Source organism: Amblyomma mixtum, chromosome 9, assembly GCF_055824585.1.
Source record: "Amblyomma mixtum isolate Tamu chromosome 9, ASM5582458v1, whole genome shotgun sequence".
Taxonomy (NCBI): Eukaryota; Metazoa; Arthropoda; class Arachnida; order Ixodida; family Ixodidae; genus Amblyomma; species Amblyomma mixtum.
In genome coordinates, this window is record NC_143020.1 from 31,742,032 (window position 1) to 31,762,187 (window position 20,156).

General features: G+C 50.1%; 1 protein-coding gene across 1 annotated transcript; it reads right to left on the reverse strand.

The window, feature by feature from the left end:
* Positions 1-17,375: 17,375 nt before the first annotated feature.
* LOC149328662 (uncharacterized) lies at positions 17,376-18,435 on the reverse strand. The gene has a single exon (XM_089559055.1). The coding sequence runs from the start codon at positions 18,390-18,392 to the stop codon at positions 17,376-17,378; it is 1,017 nt and encodes a 338-aa protein (XP_089415181.1). The 5' UTR covers positions 18,393-18,435.
* Positions 18,436-20,156: the final 1,721 nt, after the last annotated feature.

Sequence of the window (20,156 nt, forward strand, 5' to 3'; positions counted from 1 at the left end):
AATAAGCATCTGAGAAGATTTTGCCATTACGAAGCCTGAAGCAGGTACGTAACAAACTCCTACCTGATACTCATAACAAACTAACTACATGGAATGTCTAATATATTCGAATCAATGCGAAAGCATGGATTTGTGCTATGTAAAAGATGACGGTGAGCGGGCAGTGCCCCGGGACTAAGCGTTCGCGCTAGGCCAGCTGCGAACAGACAAGGGAACAGACAACGGACGATTTTGCTCGGAGTTGGTGCTCGTAGGATTAGTACTTACGCACTAATAAGGGGCGCATCTTACATTGCGAACCACACTGAAGCTTTCCGACGGCTTGCCCTGCTGAAAGACCTACTATGCTGAGTGAGCATAACTTTTTATCTGGTGCAGCATGAGTGTGCGTCGATTTGCGTGTGTTTGTATTGGGTTTTCGAAAATAAAAAAAAACACGAAAGAAAAGATGGATGCCGATAACTGCGACTGCTAATGATCTTGGTCCACAGAGTACTCGCGGTGTCAAATGACAGACCACAAAACTGTCCCTGCACATCAGCAACGAAGAAAGAGCAGGATATTTTTACGAGCATAGCTACTAGTAAATGCCTCTTGCTGACGGCTCTACAGCTCGCTCACTTCAACACAGCACCGCGCTGTAAAGGAGAAGCTGCAAATAAGGCTCGGTGGACTTCAGTACCACAAATTTAACAGCAAGAACTGTAGCATTTAGCAAGTCAATGAGTAGAAACAATTTAGGGGTAAAACGGCCACCGTGTAACGCGTTACGCGCAACGGGTTTTTATAGATAGACACCACCGCCACGTCTACCTCAAAGCGGTGTCGCCTTACCCAAAGGGTTAGTTATGCGCCTTTCCTTCCACAAAACCAACAGCGCTGGGCTTCGACTGCGAATCAGACAGCATTGGGAACTAACGTAATACTTGCTTCGTGCAAGCGGGCCATGTATTCCGTGAAATGTATTAGCGACAAGATCGCACTGAAGACCGCGAGCGGAAGAAGGTTGAGTATGCACGTAAGCATGAGTATGTAATAACCTGTGAAGCGTCAAAATGGGCATGGAACTCCTAACCTCTCTCTTGCCAATTCCAATTAGCTTTCGTTCATTGATTAGCTAAGCCGCTAAGCTTATATTTGAGTATTTTTTTAAATTTACATTTCACCAACCATTAATTATTTCGTTCTGACATTTACTGACGTCAGATGTCAGGCATTTATTTCTAGGATGATAACACCCTGGTGATTATGACTCTACACACACCTACTCCAGTTTTATCGTTTATGACACGTGTGATTTTGACCCCACTAGAGCTCAACGGCCGCCGGCAGCGCGCGTTCAGTTATGATACGTGCAATCTCTCGTAGATGAATGCTGCTGTTTTCTCGCTTTGCAGACACACCTAATTTTGACGTTGCTGACATCAGTAATCCTCCCATCAATTCGAAGAAATTTTGAATCACTTCCTTGATCGCCTGGAAGTTCAAATTTTCTTTCGTTTCACAAGGTAGTCTATTCCGACAAATTTTGACGCTGCTGACATCAGTATTCCTCCTATCAATTCGAAGAAATTTAGTCACTTCCTTGATCGTCTGGAAGTCGAAATTTTCTTTCGTTTTGCAACGCAGATAGAGGTACTGAGCCAAACAATGACAATATCCATGTTCACGGTTCGAAAACCGGGAGGCAGTAAGAATTAATGGACGCTTATCACTGTGCTTTTATTGTTTTTTTTTCTCGCTCGCTCTCTTCTCTGAGTATCATCAGCAGGCCAGAGGCAGCAGGACATGCCCCCCGGCAGCTCGCGCCCATCCGCTATAGAGGCACATGTGGCGTGGAGCATTCGCTGTGCGCAATGGCGCGTTGATGGCTTCTTTTTGAGAGCGTGTAAGCTGAGTCGCTTTCGGACGTTAAACTTCAGAAACTATAAACCATATAGCGAACGCTATAAAACACGTTCTTTCTTCTTTAACCATCCGAGAAACTCATGTGTCTAACAGAACATAAATTCTATTTACTCTTTTCCCCAGGAAGCTTATACATGTTGATATTCTCGTTGCGTTGAAGCCGCGACCAAGGCTCTGCGTCGAAGGAACACTCCGAAGCGTCTTCTTAGTGGGAAGAAAAAACAACTTTTTGTATTTACATTTTGTGCAGGAAGCTGACAGCATAGGGTGCAGAAGGACGCGTCTCAACATGGACAGATAGCACCAGATCACGAGACCGCACTGGTCCGCACCTCACGTGTTCACGACGAGTCCACACTCCCTGCGTCTGGAGCAGGCCTTATAATGCAATGAGGCTCCCCGGTATGCTTAGGAGTACGTAGATCCAAGCCAGCTCGTGTACGCACTGGGTCAAGAAGGATGCAGTCTTCTCCTTGACGCGTGTGTTGTCTGTAGCTATTTGCTCACGCTTCGCACCGACGGCCAGTTCCTGCCGATGCGCATTTCTTGCCCCGCCGTTGCACATTCAGTACTGCGATGCCACCGTGAGTTCGGTGCTTATAAGGCAGACGGCTCAACCGGTGAATAACATCTCATGGCCACCTACAGGCGTGGTCATGACAGCCCGTCCGCCGTCCGATGAGGTCACAGAAGGGCTGCATGACACTGCCTCCTGGAGTAACTGTTGAACGCTTCCGTTTGCGCGACATTAGGGGCCACAACAAAACACGAATACGTATACGTCAGCCGCGTGCGGTGTTCATTATAGCCTCGCAACGGCTGACACTACATCTACACATAATACAAAGGTCTGATCACAGCAACCTGCCTATCCACATCCCGACTAAGTCACGACTGGTTGCACTAACACGGCTGGCCGCAGTGGCCAGGCCTCCGTTTTGCCATTTTGCTTCGCCCTTGGTCCAGCTAGACTCCGATTGTGTGGTGTCCTATACACCAGGGTAGAGCTAGAACAGGTCAGAGTGATTTAACTTCTACCCTATTACTTCTCCTGGAAATGAGATGTTTATTATCCTTCTCTCTTCAAATGGTTCTTGCTCTGATCCTTCTCCTTGCTAAAGTGGACAAGACCGCATTCGAATCCAAAGCACCGACACGGTGTACAGCTAATATTTCCGCGATCTGTCAAGTCAATTTTCTGAAAAATGCTCCGTTGTTATTTTACTGATAGCGTCACACAGCAGAAGCGTTCACTACGGGGATGACGAGATTAACTGGAAGGAAAAGTTCAACGCCATTACCCCTGCACCGTAGAGATTATATTTGAAATATTGTTGTAAATTTTCTCACAAGGAAGAACTATGCCTCTGGCTAATTAATACTGATTTAGGAACACTAACACAAATGGACCTTGCCAACTGAAGAAAAAAGACACAGGCCCTTTTATAGTTTGTCGACTTTTGCACTATACAAACTAACTGCCCTTCCTCCTACATATAGATGAAACACTGGGTCTATTATACCGTCGCCCCGAATTCTCTCAACTATATATAGGCCGCCGCGGTGGCTCAGTGGTTATGGTGCTCGGCTGCTGACCCGAAAGACGCGGGTTCGATCCCGGCCGCGGCGGCTGGGATTTCTTTGGAGGAGAAATTCTAAAGGCCCGTGTACTGTGCGATGTCAGAGCACGTTAAAGAACCCCAGGTGGTCGAAATTTCCGGAGCCCTTCACTACGGCGTCTCTCATAGCCTCAGTCGCTTTGGGACGTTAAACCCCATAAACCAACCATCTCTCAACTATACCAATCCTCCTCCCCTACCTGGACCACCTGGTTGGTGGATCACAGCGAGAACCTAAGTGTGATTTTGTCCTACTCAATGTAAATATTGCAGGCGTCTAGATTAAGACTGCCAGTATTGTTGTTGTTGAAAACTTTTATTGTCCAACAGATAAGGTCCACACCACCTGTAAAAGTGTTTTCCTCCTCCTATTTTCTCTTGGGCAACGAACACCTTCTCTTCGTGTCTATGGATTAAACAGAATTTCATGTCCTGTTTAGGAGCAGCATTCAAAGTCCGGGACTGCGAATCACATTGCACTTGTTAAACTCGTCCAATTTGAACACATGGTTTTTATATTAGTGCTTCCCAGTTCCCAATGCTTAGTGCTTGAGCCCAGCCGGACTGACCCAACAAGAGCACCTCCTCTTTCCAGACCGTTGCCAGCTCTGCTCACAAGACACGATAAACAGTACAGGCGCTATTCGACGTGACCCTAACGACCTTACGAGGCCAAAATTACTTGACGGCAACATGAACCAAGAGGCAGCCACAACCAAGCCGTTCGGCGCATTCTTGGGCTTTGAGCTTGGCTTCAGGCGACCGTTAAACATGAACCTCGGACGCTAGCATTCGCCAGATCATCTCCTTCATCGCTGCAGCATTCGTTCTATTCTCTTTTATCCTTTCCTGACAATGTCGGCCTCGACACTACTAGGCATGGCCGTAACGATCTGCTTTTACCGGAGGCTCTTACTGCATGTTACTTTGCAGAATTCATTAGGGGCTAGGAAGTTTTGCTAAGATTGGTCCATTCATCTGTTGCAAGAGCATTTCAGAGGGCATTGGTGAAGTCACTTACTTGGGGTGTACTTATGGAAGGCAGTGACCGCAGATCCGGATCACGAGAGTGAAATAACTAGAAGAATAAGAACGAGTGCAGATCATTTGGCACGTTCTCTCAGCTCATGAAGAGCAGCGTACTAATATTCGTCAAGAATATTAACAAACACACATAACGCTGTATCTTTCTGGCGCTGACCTATGGGGCAAAAACGTGGAAGCTGTCGCAAACAGTTCAACTAGAATTTGAGGAAAACGCAGCGAGCTACTGAAAATGAAATGATATGTGTGACGTTAGGAGACAGTAAGAATGCAGAGTGGGTCACGGAACAAATGCGAGTGAAGGGCTTCCTAGTCGAAGTCAAGAAGAAGAAACTCCTGCACAGGGCACGTAATGCTAAGTCGAGATACCAGATGGCCGTTAAGGGTAATACACTGGATACCATGAGAACGCAGAGTAGCAGGGGGCGGCAGAAAGTTAGGTGGGCGGATTATATTAAGACGTTTGAGCGAATAAGGTGGCCGCACCTGGCACAGGACAGAATAGGGTTAATTGGAGAGATATGGGAGAGGTCTTTGTCTTGCAGTGGGTATAGTCGCGCTGGTGATGATGTAATGACGACGATTATGGTGGAATCATAAGCTGAAGCGAATCCATTCTTGTCGCCGTGTTGGGTTTGTGGTTCAAACTCAACGCTTTCATCGGGACAGACTGGCTCAAGGTCAAGCGCTCGTGGACCTTCAAATATGATCAAGCTTGATCATCGATTTATGGTACTCTTCACAATTTTCTGACTCTTTGGAGAACCTTGTTTACAAAAACATCATTTATCCCGCACTGCACGCTCACTCGAGAGCCGAGAAGCCTCATGCGTCTCACCGTAAAAGTAATGCGAGATATCTTGAAGCATTCTGCCCTTGCATTTCCTCCGTTATGGACGTGAGCGAACCTCCCTTGGAGTCATTGCTGTCGCGATATTTACGTTTTGTCCCAAAACTTCCCTATCGACAGCTTGTCTTTAACGTAGGCAAAAGCGATAAAATTGTTGAAAGGGTACAAGATTTCCCCCAGCCTGGCGCTCGGCTTTTTTGAGGTGATGTGCTGGGGAGAAGTGCCTTGGAGAAAATCATTGCGCTGATTGGTCAGCGATTCGTTCCGCCGTGCACCAACTGAAATCGGCTTTGTGCGGTGCAGCCCACTTGTGGCCTTTTTTTTTTACCGAAGTGGTGGTCATGTGTTAAAGCATCCGCCTCGCATTCCGCATGTGCTGGGTTCGATGCCCAGTGCTGCCGGGATTAGATTAAGACGACCAGTAAAAGTGTTTTCCTTCTCCTCTTTTCTCTTGGGCAACGAACACCTTCTCTGCGTGTGGCTACGGATTATACAGAATTTCACGTCGTGGTGAGGAACAACATTCAAATTGCGGAACTGTGAATCACATTGCATTTATTAAACTCGTCGGATTTGAACATGGTTTTCTAATGGGCAGAAGATTCTCCCGGCCTGGTGCTCGGCTCTTCTGGTTAGAAGAGTTTTAAAAAGGGCCTTTCGTTACTTCACCCTCCGTCGATGGAAAACCTTTCCGCGAGGGACCGAAACCCGCCTTGTGCGATAAAGCCCATTGTGGCCAAAGAAGATAACGCAACCAGACAGAACGCTCACGACTATCTTACAGAGAAGAAGTGCGCGTCACATGGCGATAACTTTGCGGAAATTCTTTGGGGCTGCGTCAACCAATCTCGACAACCCACCACACGTCCGATACCCTCAGAGGAACCGCACTCACTAAGGCAGAGCCGGCGCCTTCTTAGAAGAGATCGCCATAACATTTAGCTCGACCATAAGTAGCTACGCTGCTGCTACAGATGTTGCTAAACATTCGTGCAGCTAAAACATTCAGTGCTTTTTTTTTCATTCTGAAACAACAGAACAAGGTTTCTCTCCATATTTCAGTTGGAAACAGCCTCATCCTAGGTATGTTCTCTTTTTGGTGGTGCTCACAAAATGGCCGAGGGAACAGTGCGCGAAGCCGCATGTGATGACGGAATGTAGGCGCGCTCTCTGCAACTGTACAGCTCCCTTGTGCTTATGTTCTGGTGCTGCAATAAAAACGTCCTAAAAAACGATGACGCTCTAAGTTTAGTGCGTTTCACATCCGGCGCTTGGGATGCACGACATGAGCAAAAGTCGAAATGATCTTCCCATGAGAATGACAGGTCTATGCCCTCAGTAACTCATAAATGCAATACATGTTGGGTAGGCTGGTCTACATGTTCAACAATTGAGATGAACTATATATTCCGAACATTCCTTAAAAATGCTCGTGTACTCTTAAACAACTTCGTCTTTAGGTCTCTTTTCATAGCTATCACTGGCTTCAGCGTTCTGCTGCGTAAGCCGGTGTCGCAGAAGCCATTTCAGTATGCGGCGAGGTCATTTTTGTGGAAGCGAAATGAAAAAAAAAATCCGGGTTCTGCCTGATGTCGGTGCATGGGAAATAATTACAAGCGGTCGCAATTCTTCTGGAGTCATCCACTACGACATTGCTTGTAACCCACAGGTAGCTTGAGGACGGCAAAAGGTGGTACCCACTACCACTTATTGCTTTCCAGTATGCTGCTCGCATTTCCTTCATGGTCCTTAAAAAGCACATCGAAAAGGCGTGGCTTTAAAAAGTTAATTCAGTGAAATTCATTTATACAGATCTAATGTTGGCATCTCATATCGCTGCTGTTGCATTTTTGCATTAGACGGGCGATGCTTGCAGCGATGGTAAGCACAACTGGTTTCAAAGTTATTTCGAAACATGCGCGCGCACATGAGTCGTAGCATGCATGCGCAATCGAAGTTACCCGTTTCGTCATGTGAGGTTATCGCTCTTTAAGATAGGTGTTTGTCGATGATCACGGCAAAAGTTCATATGTTTTATTGAGAGAAATTTGTTGGGATTCTTATGGACAGAAATGCCCGTTATGTTAGTCGTAGTGTCACGTTGGTAATCAGCGGCTGAGGGTCAACAGCGGCGCAGCCCAGACGTGCGTTTCCAGATCACTTTCACACACACACACTTCCTCTTCTTCTTCAAAGGCGCTTCCGTCTGCTCGAGCACTGGCGTCATTAGCCCCCCTCCTCCGAAGGCATCGACCCGATGCCGCCACGATCGCAGGAGTGGTCTCGAGAAGAGTTAGTGCGCCCTTTCGTAGTAGGGCTTCAGGCGAACGACATGGGCCACCTCGGGGCGGGGGTGGCGGCGAGATTGTTGAGGCTCGTGAGGGACGACTTCATAACTCAGGGCTCCAAGGCGTAGCACAATTCGGTAAAGACCGAAATAGCGGCGCAAGAGCTTTTCACTTAGGCCGCGGCGTCGGATTGGGGACCAGACCCAGACAATATCACCCGTAAGGTATTGAACAAGCCGCCTCCGTAGGTTGTAGCGTTGCGCGTCCTGGCCCTGTTGGTCTTGGCGCTGGCCCTTTTGGCGAAGCCGTGCGAGTTGGCGGGCAGCTTCGGCGCGTAGTAAGAAGGATGCAACGTCGTCATTTGGGTGGTCGTTGTCATGGAGCAGCATGGCATCGATTGTTGTCGTCACCTGACGGCCATAAACGAGGCTAAAGAGCGTCATGTTGGCGGTTTCTTGTACGGGTGTATTATACGAGAACGTGACATAAGGCAAGACGTCGTCCCAGGTTTTATGTTCCACGTCCACGTACATGGACAGCATGTCTGCAAGCGTCTGGTTTAGACGTTCCGTCAGTCCGTTAGTTTGGGGATAATAAGAAGTCGCCCTACAATGACTGGTGTGACTAAAAACTTGAATATGGTGCAAGAGCTCAGAGGAGAAGGCAGCCCCTTTGTCCGTAAACAAAACTTGTGGAGCACCATGACGTAAGACGATTTGATGCACGAAGAACTTGGCCACTTCGAGGGCAGTGCTACTCGGAAGGGATGCTGTCTCTGCATAACGTGTGAGAAAATCAGCGGCTACGATTATTCACCTTTTTCCGGAGCCTGATGTAGAGAAAGGTCCAAGCAAATCCATGCCGACTTGTTGAAACGCTTGCGAAGGCGGCTCAATGGGCTTGAGGAATCCGGCTGGCTTCACGGGCGGGACCTTACGGAGCTGGCAATCCCGGCAAGTTCGGACGTATTGTGCAACGTCATGACCCAGGCGCGGTCAGTAGTACTTCTCTTGAATTCTGGCTTGTGTTCTAGTAATCCCAAGGTGGCCGGAAGCTGGTTCGCCATGGCAGGCGTGAAGAATTTTATAGTGTAGGGACAGAGGGACGACCAGCAAGTACGGCCTAGTGTTGGCAGCGAAGTTCTTCTTAAAGAGAACACCGTTACGTATGCAGAGAGACGACAAAGCGCGCCTGAAGGCTTTAGGCACTATGCTGCTGGCCTCTTCAAGATAAGGAATGGCGTCTCGAAGATCGGGGTCGGCGCGTTGATGCTTGGCGAAATCGTTGGTATGGACTGCACTCAGGAATACTTCGTCGTCAGCAGCGTCATCCGGAGCTGGTTGCACTGGAGCACGAGATAAACAGTCTGCGTCTGCATATGTGTGACCGGATTTGTAAATGACGGTGATATCGAACTCTTCAAGTAGAAGGCTCCATCTAGCTAGGCAGCCGGAAGGATCCTTGAGATTGGTCAGCCAGCATAGGGCGTGATGAGCGGTCAAGGTTTGCAGACGGCCCAATAATTCAACAGCGCTGAGAATAATGATTTCATTTTATTGGCGAAAAGGGAGCTGTGTATGGCTAACGCGCTTTGTGGCCTCTCATTTCACCGGCCTTCTTGCTCCAGACCGAATTGCTTTCACGATAGCATTCAAGAGGCACCCCAAGATATGTGCTCGGTGTAGTGGACCAGTGAACATTTTCAAATACATCTGGAGTCATGTCCCATGCGCCATGCCACAAACCAATGCACTTATCTATGTTTAACATGCTCCCACTCTGGGCACAAAAATCCTGTGTTATTTTCAGTACAGCCGTAATGCTTCCCTATCCGATGCAAAAAAGGCAACGTCATCCGCGTATGCAAGCACACGAACTTCACACGTGTGGAATCCAAAACCGCGTATTTCTTCATTCTGCAAAATTTTCTGGCAGAGTGGCTCAAGGAACAGTGAGAACAACAGCGGCGACAATGGACAACCTTGGCGTACAGATGAGCGTACATCTATACGGCGCGACAGTTCACCATTTATGACAAGATTCGTGGTGCAGTTTCTGTACGCCATTTTTACAACATCGCGTATAACTTTACCAACACCGACATAGTCCAACAAATTAAAGAGGATGTCATGTGGCACCCTGTCAAATGCCTTAGCGAGATCGATCTGCAGCATGGCTACCTGCAGGAATTCGCTATCACAAAGTTCTAAAACACTCCTGGCCACATGGATGTTCGTGTGTATCGTTCTGTTTTTAATACCAAATGTTTGATGGGGGCCAATTAAATCCTGGATTACAGCCTGGAGTCGTCTAGCCAACACCTTCATCAGCACCTTGTAGTCTACGTTTGTTAGTGTGATTTGTCTGTATCCAGTGACCGTGCGAAGTTTGACTTCCTCTTTACTTTTCGGAATCAAAACTGTGTGAGCGCGCGTAAAAGAGGGCGGAATAATCCGCACTCGAATGACTCCACGAATACCCCATGCAAGGCCACAGTGACACCAGGTTTAAACTCTTTGTAAAAAGCGGCACTCAGTCCATCTGGACCTGGCGATTTTCCAAGGTTTAGTTCGTCGATGGCTCTTTCGGCTTCACCAACGGTGATATCCCTTTCGAGTGCCGTTGTAGTATCAAGGTCCAGCCTAGGCATTACTGTGAAAAAATCTTCTTCAATCCCCGGTTTATCGGGTAATCTGTGGCCGAACAGTTCCGTGTAGTAATCCTCAAAGGCGTTCTTTATACCAGCTTGGTCGTGCGTCGTTTTCCCCTTGTAATCTATCTCTAATATCTCTTTAGCTCTAGCGTAAGCTTTTTCGTCAGATAACGCACGCTTAGTTGGAGCCTCACCGGCCAGTAGCTTTTCTCCCCGCGCACGTATTATTGCTCCCCTATACTTATTTTCGTCTAGTTTCTCAAGCTTTCTTTTTATTGCTAGTATTTCCTGTCCGAACCCACCGGGGAGTTGGGCTTCTATTTGAAGCAGCGCTTCTAGCTCCTTGACACTGGGGAGTGACCAGAGGTGCGGTGTATCGGCTCCTGTTATTTTCCCCAGGAACCATGGAACTTTTCGTGTGACCCCATCGAAATCGCTACTATCACCTTCCCAACATAGAGAGGAACCTGCCAGTACTGGTCCTGAGCAGGTAGGCCCAAAACTGGCTGTTTTATGGCAATTTTTCGTCATCGCCACGCCGCGGAACGCTAAACCTGCCGAAGGTTAGCCTCGATTCCGTAGGCGCGGGAACTTCCCCGAAGCCACCGCATTATGGCGACCACTACCCAACGCGGCTATGATCCAACTGCAATGGCTTGGACTGAAATCGACATCCAACAGCCTGAAGACAACTCTCCGCCCATCGAAGATGAAGGCCTCTTTACGCTGATTTCAATGCGCAAGCGGGCCCAGCGTCCCAAGGGCGGTGCATCGATGGCGTCGCTCAAATCAACACAGGCACCCGGCAGCGATCGCGCTTCGCTGCCGCTGTATAACAAGACTGCTCTTTGGCTTCCGCAAGAGACGCCGAAAATGAACTCCGAAGACATCATTGTAGTTCTGAAGCGAAGGAAAACCATGGACCTTAAGGCGATTTTCCGGCACGGCGAGTTGGGAGCGGCTATTGCCCAGTATGTGGGAGGAGACGCTGGCGCCGCGCTCTGCATATGGCCAGTCTGGACCCAGAACCTCGTGGTTTGTGGAACTCAAAACATCGACGCAGCAAATAAGTTGACTAAAGACTTTGACCTCAAGACCGGAGCGGACTCCCATCCATTTCGGGGCCACGTGAAGCTTAATGGTGAGGTGTGCCGGGGTGTGATCAGTGTGCGGGCTGATGAGACGACGGCTACTCTCAAGAATAAGGTGCAGTGGCGCGGAGGTGAGATAGCCTTTGTGCGCAAACTGGGAAACACAAATGTGGCGGTGCTCACCTTTGTGGGCCGCAAGGTGCCCCGCTACGTGCATTACAATTGTGAATGCACACTTGTGCGAGAATATAAACGGACGATCCCTGCATGCTACCGCTGCGGGACCATCGGCCACCGGGTCGACAACTGCCCACACCCAAACATCGGAAGATGTGGATTTTGCGGGAATAACGTAGGAGCCTCCGAGCAGGGTTTAAAAGGACATGACTGCACCCCATGCTGCATGGTCTGCGGGCAGGCCCATTTGACTGGCTCCGCGGATTGCAAGATCAAGTTTCGGCGTCTCCAACGATCGAGACCGCTAGCCCAGCAGCAACAAGCGGGTCAACCAGGCAAGCCGGGCAAGTCGCCTATGAACAAGACGGGAAAGTCCGACAAAACTGCCGGGCAACAAGGCAGCGGAAACCAACCACCTCCAGCTTCTAAAAAGGCAAAATCGGGGACCGGGGCCAAGCCGCCAGCTTTCCAAGCCGGGGATTTCCCCCCCCCCCCCCCCCCTTGGCAACAACCCACCCTCAACATCAAAGGTAAGCAACTGGGCGGGTGTCGCCTCTATTTCCTCTCCCTCCCCTTCCCCTCTCGAAATTGAGCTGAGAAAAGAGCTAGCGTTTCTCAAAAATCAGAACGCGCAGCTACAATCCCAAGTCAACGCATTACAAAACGCTAGGGCAGAGCCACCTGTCTCTGAAACAATGGAGGACGCTGGTGAACCGGCGTCTGCGTGCTCGAGCGTCGCTCCGTCAAGTGCTCCGCTCACTGCAAATATGGAAAGCCGCATGACGGATATTGAGAAAAATGTGGCCGATCACATGGCCCAACTACCAGTGATTATTTCACAAATTATCCAAACCCAAATGCAGCAGCTGGTAACAACCATAACTCAGCAACTAACTGTGCCCATTACTCAGCAAGTCACCCAAAACATTAAAGCCTGGATACAGACTAGCCCAAAATTATTTAGGCGCGCAGGACCCGTAAAGGAAGTAGGCCGCCCATCCAAAATTTGCCGCGACGCTATTGAGGAAGAGAATGAGGATAACCTCCTCGCTACGGTGCAGAACACCAATGCAGTGAGTGGGGTGAGCCAGCCAGCCTCTAGCCTTCATCATGGCTCAGGGCAGTAAACGGACACCTCATAAAACAAAACAGGAACCTTTGGGCGTAATACAATGGAATTGTAGAGGTTTTCGCGACCACGCGAAACGAGCACACCTACGCCTTTACCTAGAAACATTAGAATTTCTTGCCGCCATCGTCGCGCTTCAAGAACCTGGGGCTTCAGCAAAAATTTCTGGATATAACACATTTCAGCGGGACCCATCCACCTGTATCCTTGTACATAAGTCATACACAGCACATGAGGTAGACCTCGACATAGATATAACATACTCGTACACTATGGTCACCGTGTTACCCCTGCGACGCTCTGACCCCCCTGTACACATACTGAATATATACTGTCCGCCAAAGCTAAAACATATTACTTTCTCAGATATCTTCAGCCGGGCACTGAAGATAGCGGGTCGGGACCCATTATTGATTGTGGGCGATTTCAATGCCCCCAACCAATTATGGGGCTACAAAAAGGGGGAGGCGCGAGGTAGAAAGCTAGCGGAGCTTATCTCTACGCTAGGCATCACCCTCCAGACCGACCCAGCACATCCCACACGAATGGGAAACTCTGTGACTCGGGACACGTGTCCTGATCTCACACTTTCCAAACACATCCAACACGTGGAATGGAACAATACAGAAGACACGCTAGGCAGTGACCACTGCATCATTAACACACTAATTTACACGCGGCCTCTCAAAAGGCCACTCACACAGGCTCGACTCCCAGACTGGCAGGCTTTCAGAAAGTCCCTGCCCACAACCAGCCTGGTTAAAGATGGATACGAGCAGTGGGCCCAAACACTTATGACAACACTCAAGAAACACGAAACACAGATACAAACCACGGAGGACTGCCCAGCGGTGGACAACCATCTACTCCACATCTGGGAAGCCCGCCGCAGTCTCACGAAACGTTGGAAAAGACAGAAACATAAGAGAACACTCAAGAAGCGCATCCTAGATCTCACTCACAAAGCAGCTCAGTATGCCTCAAAACTTGCTGACGCCAACTGGATAGATCGCTGTAACACGGCTGCCAGGCAGATGTCCGGGAAGAACACTTGGAGGCTTTTCCGCAGCCTTATAGACCCCGCGCAGACCCGGGGCGAAACACAGCGCCACTTACAACGAGCACTTAAATTTCAAGGGCAGCACAACACAACTCGCAGACACACTTAGGGACAAGTATCTCTGCTGCAAACAGGACCCTTGTGGTCAGGAGTATCTTTACGCAGGCAAAGATAATCCTGAGTTAGACGAACCGTTCCAACTCTTTCACCTCAAGGCAGCCCTGGCTAAAATGAGAAGGGGCACTGCGCCTGGACGGGACAAGGTCACAGTCAAGCTTCTGGCCAATCTCCCTGACCAGGCGTATGAGGCCCTTCTGGAATACATCAACCCTATATGGAAGGGCGAAACCCCGCTCCCTCTAGACTGGAAAACATCTCTAGTAACCTTCATCCCCAAGGCGGGAAAGGAAATCAACACAGACAACTTGAGGCCTATCTCGCTCACCTCGTGTGTGGGCAAGCTAATGGAGACAATGGTGCGGGATAGGCTCTCCGAATACTTGGAACAACGGAATACGTTCCCAGACACTATGTTCGGCTTTCGCTCACATAAGTCGGCACAGGACATACTCCTCCAACTCAACAGAGACATAATACAACCAGTTGAACATCCACATAATGACAAGGTCGTCCTTGCCTTAGACTTGAAAGGAGCCTTCGACAATATCAAACACAGCGTCATACTGACACACCTCAGTGAGACCCACTGTGGCCGCAACACTTTCAACTATATCAAAGACTTTCTCACCCATCGAACAGCATTAATCAAAATCCAAGAGGCAGAATACGGTCCGTATCAAATGGGTACACGGGGGACACCACAAGGCGCGGTGCTATCCCCCCTACTCTTTAATTTGGCGATGCTCCATCTCCCGGACCAGTTGCAGGGTATTGACGGCATACGGCATGCGCTGTATGCCGATGATATCACGATCTGGGCCACAGAGGGAAACTTAGGGCGCATGGAGGAATGCCTGCAAGCAGCCGCTCACGTAGTGGATCGCTACGCAGGGCACTGTGGTCTCCAATGCGCACCCAGCAAATCTGAATTTGTACACCTTAGGGCATCACCTAAGGACAATACCAAAATACATCTCTCCTTAAAAAGTGGCCCCATACATGAGGCCAAAGAAATTCGAACACTCGGACTCTTCATCAATAGCCAAAGATGAGTAGACACAACATTGCACAAGCTCCGCAAAATCGGAGACCAGGTGGGCCGTATGGTCCGTCGCGTCTCCAATAAGAGAGGGGGTTTGCGAAGCAAGGATGCAGTTCGGCTGGCCCATGCTTTCGTAATCAGCCGAATTCTCTATTCGGTCCCTTATCTACACTTGCGGAAGCACGACGAAAACAAAGTTGAGGTAATACTCCGTAAAATGATGAAGAGGGCACTTGACCTTCCTGTCTCCACCTCCAATGCGAGACTTCTTGCATTGGGAGCGGTGAACACCTTTCAGGAGCTCAAGGAAGCCCATCTCACAAATCAATACACGAGGCTAGCCCAAACGAAGTCGGGCCGGGACTTGCTAGCCCGGCTTCACATCCAACACGATTTCCACATTCAGGAGCGGGTCCGAGTGCCCGAACTCTGGAGACGCGCCGTCAGAGTTCGACCCCTCCCCACTAAGATGGATAAGGAAGACCATAGTGGTCGTCGCCAGGCTAGGGCGGAAGCCTTAGCGCGCCACTATGGCAACAAGCAAGATGTCTACTACGTAGATGTAGCCGGGCCGACCCACGGGGGGTGGTACACTGCCGCGGTCATACATCAAGAAATACAGGTGGATGGCCTCTCCTTTCAAGCCCCAGGCACAACACAAGCTGAAGAGGTTGCTATCGCCCTAGCTGCTTATGATACCAAATCAAAACACATCATAACAGATTCGCGTTCGGCGTGTAAAAATTATGAGGCTGGCTGCATAACTCCACTAGCTGAACGAATACTAAGGAACTGCAGCCGAGACACCGATCCTACTCCCCGCTGCATAGTTTGGACTCCGGGCCATCAGGGCCTAGCAGGAAACGAAGCTGCAGACGCGGCGGCCCGAGCACTCATTCACCGGGCGTTCCCATTGGCTCCTGAGCACCTGAAACCTGAAGGTGGCTCTTTACTCTCGTTCAAAGACATAACATCTTATTATAAGGATAGGCACCGCGTGTACCCAGCCCCTGCAAAGGGACTGGGGAAAGCAAACGAACGCGTTCTACTTAGACTATTCACTAACACAATGCTGTGCCCGGCAGTATTAAAACACTTCGATCCCGCGTTCACTGGCAGGTGCAAACACTGTGGCGAGGTGGCTGACACCTACCACATGGTTTGGGCTTGCCAGCGCAACTCAGCTCTCTCCCCCCACCCCAACCCTACCAGAGAGGAATGGGAGGCGGCCCTATTTGGCTGCTCGGACCTTCAGGCCCAAAAGGCTTTGGTCAAGAGGGCTAAGCTGGCGGCTTCGACCAATGGGGTCCCGGAATAGGGACTCCACCCATTGCGGGGCTCTTTAAGAAAGCCTCACCTCTTTTATTAAATAAAGACTTTTCATCATCATCATCATCTAGCTCCTGTCTGAGGCTTTTCTCTTCCTTCTGCGCATTACGCTTCAACTCGCCCCCTCTTTCTATTGCTTTCATTTTAACCTTTTGTTTAAAGGTTTCCCATCGTTCAGTTATGGACCTTCCGTCTGATGCTAAAAGTGCGTGTAATTCTTCCTTCGTTCCCAAAACAAACGCGACATCATTCAACAAATCCGCGTTGAGTTTCCACAAGCCCCATTCAACCTTCTTCCTTTTCTTTCTACCTAGTGATACCATAACCAAACTGTGGTCACTAAAGGAAACTGGCTCCACCACATAGTCCTCACAGTTAGGAGCAAGTGGTGACGATATGTAAACACGATCCAATCTAGCATGGCTAGATCCTTGATAATGAGTGAAATGTTGACGCTTGCCACCTCTTGCCAAATAGGCCCCATCCAGCAAGTCTACCTCATTTACAAGGTCTGTCAGATATACCGCACTTGCATCTCTGCAGGTGCTGGCTGGCGTTCTATCCTCCATTTCGCGTACACAGTTGAAGTCGCCCATAACAAGGAGATGCCTACTGCATTTAAACAAGTCAGCAACGTTTTAAAAAAAAAGCCAGTCTCTCGTTAGCTTTTGTCGGCGCATAGATGCATAAAGCACGAACATCTAAATCTCCGTGTTTAAAGTCACACATGACATAACGTCCCTCCAAACAACTAGTGACACCTTCTACCACAAACCCAGCCGATTTCCTCAAAAACAAACAGCAACCGGCCGATGTCCCAACAGCGTGGCTGACACACACATCGTAAAGTCCACGGAACGGGCTCACCGTGCAATCAGTGCGGCCCTCGCTCTCCACTTTTGTCTCCTGTACCGCGACTACATCCAGCTCCCTTTCCACCATTAGCCTTTTCAGTTGGTACTGCTTCCTCTTACTTCCGAGGCCGCGCACGTTCAGTGTGGTTAGCCGGAGAGGCGCGAGCACAGGAGCCATTGTGAAAGCGAGGGCTCACCCAAACGAAGGCGATTACTCGCCTGCACAACTCCTGCTCGGTTCCAGGGAAGGGTCGCCGTCGACGCGCGACAGCGATGACGCACGGGAAGGGCGCACATATTTCCCTTTCTTCCCTCTTGCAACCTTCCATTCCTTCGCGAGCTGGTTGAGCCGCTGCTCCCCCACTGCACCCTCCGCCTTCTCCAGGCGCCTCTTTGTCGACGCTGGCTGGGCGTCCATGGCGTCTGTGGTGTCGGTGTCGTTTTTCCTGGAATCCTGTGCTTCGGCTCCTTTAATTCCGCTGCTCGAAGCTTCGTTTCGTGGGGCAGCTGCGGCGCTCCCCGGCTGTTGACCTTGGCTCGCTGCTGGCTCTTTCACCGCAGCCGTGCTTGCCTGAATTTTCCCTTCCTCGTTAGGCAAGACTTCGGCTGGCGCTTTATCCTCGCCGCTCGCTGTTTGCACTGTACTGCCTTTTGCCCTGTCTTCCGAGGAAGCTGCCTTCTCAGCCTCCTCTTCGTCCATCAGGTGGCTGGTCTCCTCAGCCACCCTGGTTGCCCCGGCTACGACGGCGTACGTACGAACGCAATCCATGCGTTCATGTCCAAACGCGCGACATTTGCTGCATCTTGGCGTCTGGCACTCCCGGCGAATGTGGCCCTTTAGTTTGCACCGCAGACATGTCGGCGCCCGCCCGGGCACGACGACGAGTGCGGGGCCGTCGGCTAGTTTGAAAAGGTCAGGGAGGGAATCCGGGGTGACACCTTCCTTGAGGACAATGCGAGCAACACGGGTCGTCGATTCCGCAAGCTCGAAACCACTCGCACGCCATTCTTCCAAGCGGATGTCGATCACCTCCCCAAACTCACTCAGGACCTTTCGAAGGGTCTCATCCGGCACGTAGAAAGGAACCCAGTGGATCTTCGCGGTTATCTCTCTACGCACCGGATCGATGACGGCACAGTACCGCCCCTTCACCTCCAATCCGCTGGCTTGTACCAGTGCGTCCTTGTCCTCTTGAGTGCGGTGTTTGAGCAGCCACACGTGTCCCATCTGGTACGGGCCGATCCCTGTCACACCTTTCAAATCTCCAATTGCTTCGAGCGGCGTTCGAAAATCCTCAATCTTTTAAGGCCTCCCATCCACGTCGCAATGTAGAAACACGCAATCCTTCAGGCCGTCGTGCGACGGCAGCGACGGTAGCACGAACCTGTACCCCTCGGGGGGGCGGTGATTAACGCGCGCACCCCGGCCATCGCCGGTGAATGGACCTCGCACGGAGAGAGCCATGCCGCGTCCGCTCCCCTCGAAAGCCGGAGCTCGATCCATGCCGCCATGCCAGCTCGATGGTTTGGTATGAACAAAGGCGCGTCTAGTGAATACGGTGTCTTCACTCACTCTCATCCTCCTCCATTCCCTTCCGGCGAGGTTTAGGTGTCCACCGACAAATGAGAGACAGATACATTTCCTTTCCTCAAAAACCAATTTACCGACGAGCGAGGCGTAGAACCGAATGGGCGATGGGGTTCTATGGACTCCTTGGCAGCGTTGCAAGACGCTGTCGCATTCCACTCTTAGGGTCGAAGCTTAATATCTTAACCACACATCAGTGACCACACTTTAGGTCAAAAAAGTGCCCCCCTGAATTTTGACGGGTGTCCACCGAGATGTGTGAGACAGTTACTGCGTAATTTCCTTTCCTCAAATACAATTTTCATTTTCTTCATTACGGCTCCTCTTTATCTATCTTCTTTCACTCCCACCTCCCTTCCTCTGCGGTGCGGTTCAGGTGTCCACCGAGATGACAGAGAATTACTGCGCCATTTCCTTTCCTCAAAAAGCGTTGCGTTCAAAGGGCAAGGCATCGCGCCGAACAGGTGGTGGCGTTCCGTGGACACCCTGGCAGCGCTACAACGCGCTGTCGCGTTCCACTCCTAAAGGCGAAGCTTAAGCGTCATTAATTAGCACTTAATTAGCATTCAGGCATCAATCAGTAATTAACAATTAATTAGTGATTTGCCATCACTTAGTAATTAGTACTCAAATATATGTAACGCCACCAGTGCCACAGAAACAGCGAAGGTGGTGCGGAAAACGCTTCCGCCTCTACCCACTTTAGACAGTCAAAGTGCCCCCTGAATTTTTTCAGAGGCAGAGTAGTTGGCTTCTGTCTTGGAGAGTGCACGGCTGGCATAGGCGATGACACGTTCTTGGTACCGCTGAACTTGAACAAGGGCAGCACCCAACCCAACGTTGCTCGCATCGGTGTGGACCCGTGTGTCAGCAAGCTCATCAAAGTGCGCCAGCACGGGGGGTGACTGCAGGCGGTGTTGAAACTCTTGAAACGCCTTCTGCTGCGGAGGTTCCCACTTGAACGGTATATGCGCTTTTGTCAGATCAGTAAGGGGTGAAGCAATTTTAGAGAAATTCTCCACGAAGCGGCGGTAATATGCGCATAGCCCGAGGAAGCGACGAACTTCCTTTTGGTCACGCGGCGGTAGAAAATTGGCAATGGCGGATGTTTTTTCAGGATCCGGAAGAACCCCTTCTTGGGTGACGACATGGCCTAAAAACTTTAACTCTTCATATGCAAAATGGCATATGACCTGCAAGACCTCCTCGAGGCGACGAAGGTGCTCCTCGAAAGACGGGGCAAAAACGTTGACGTCGTCCAGATAGACTAGACAGGTTTGCCACTTCAAATCCGCAAGAACGGTGTCCATGAGCCTTTGGAAAGTCGCGGGTGCCGAACAAAGACCAAATGGCATCACCTGAAACTCATACAACCCGTCTGGAGTGATGAATGCCGTCTTTTCG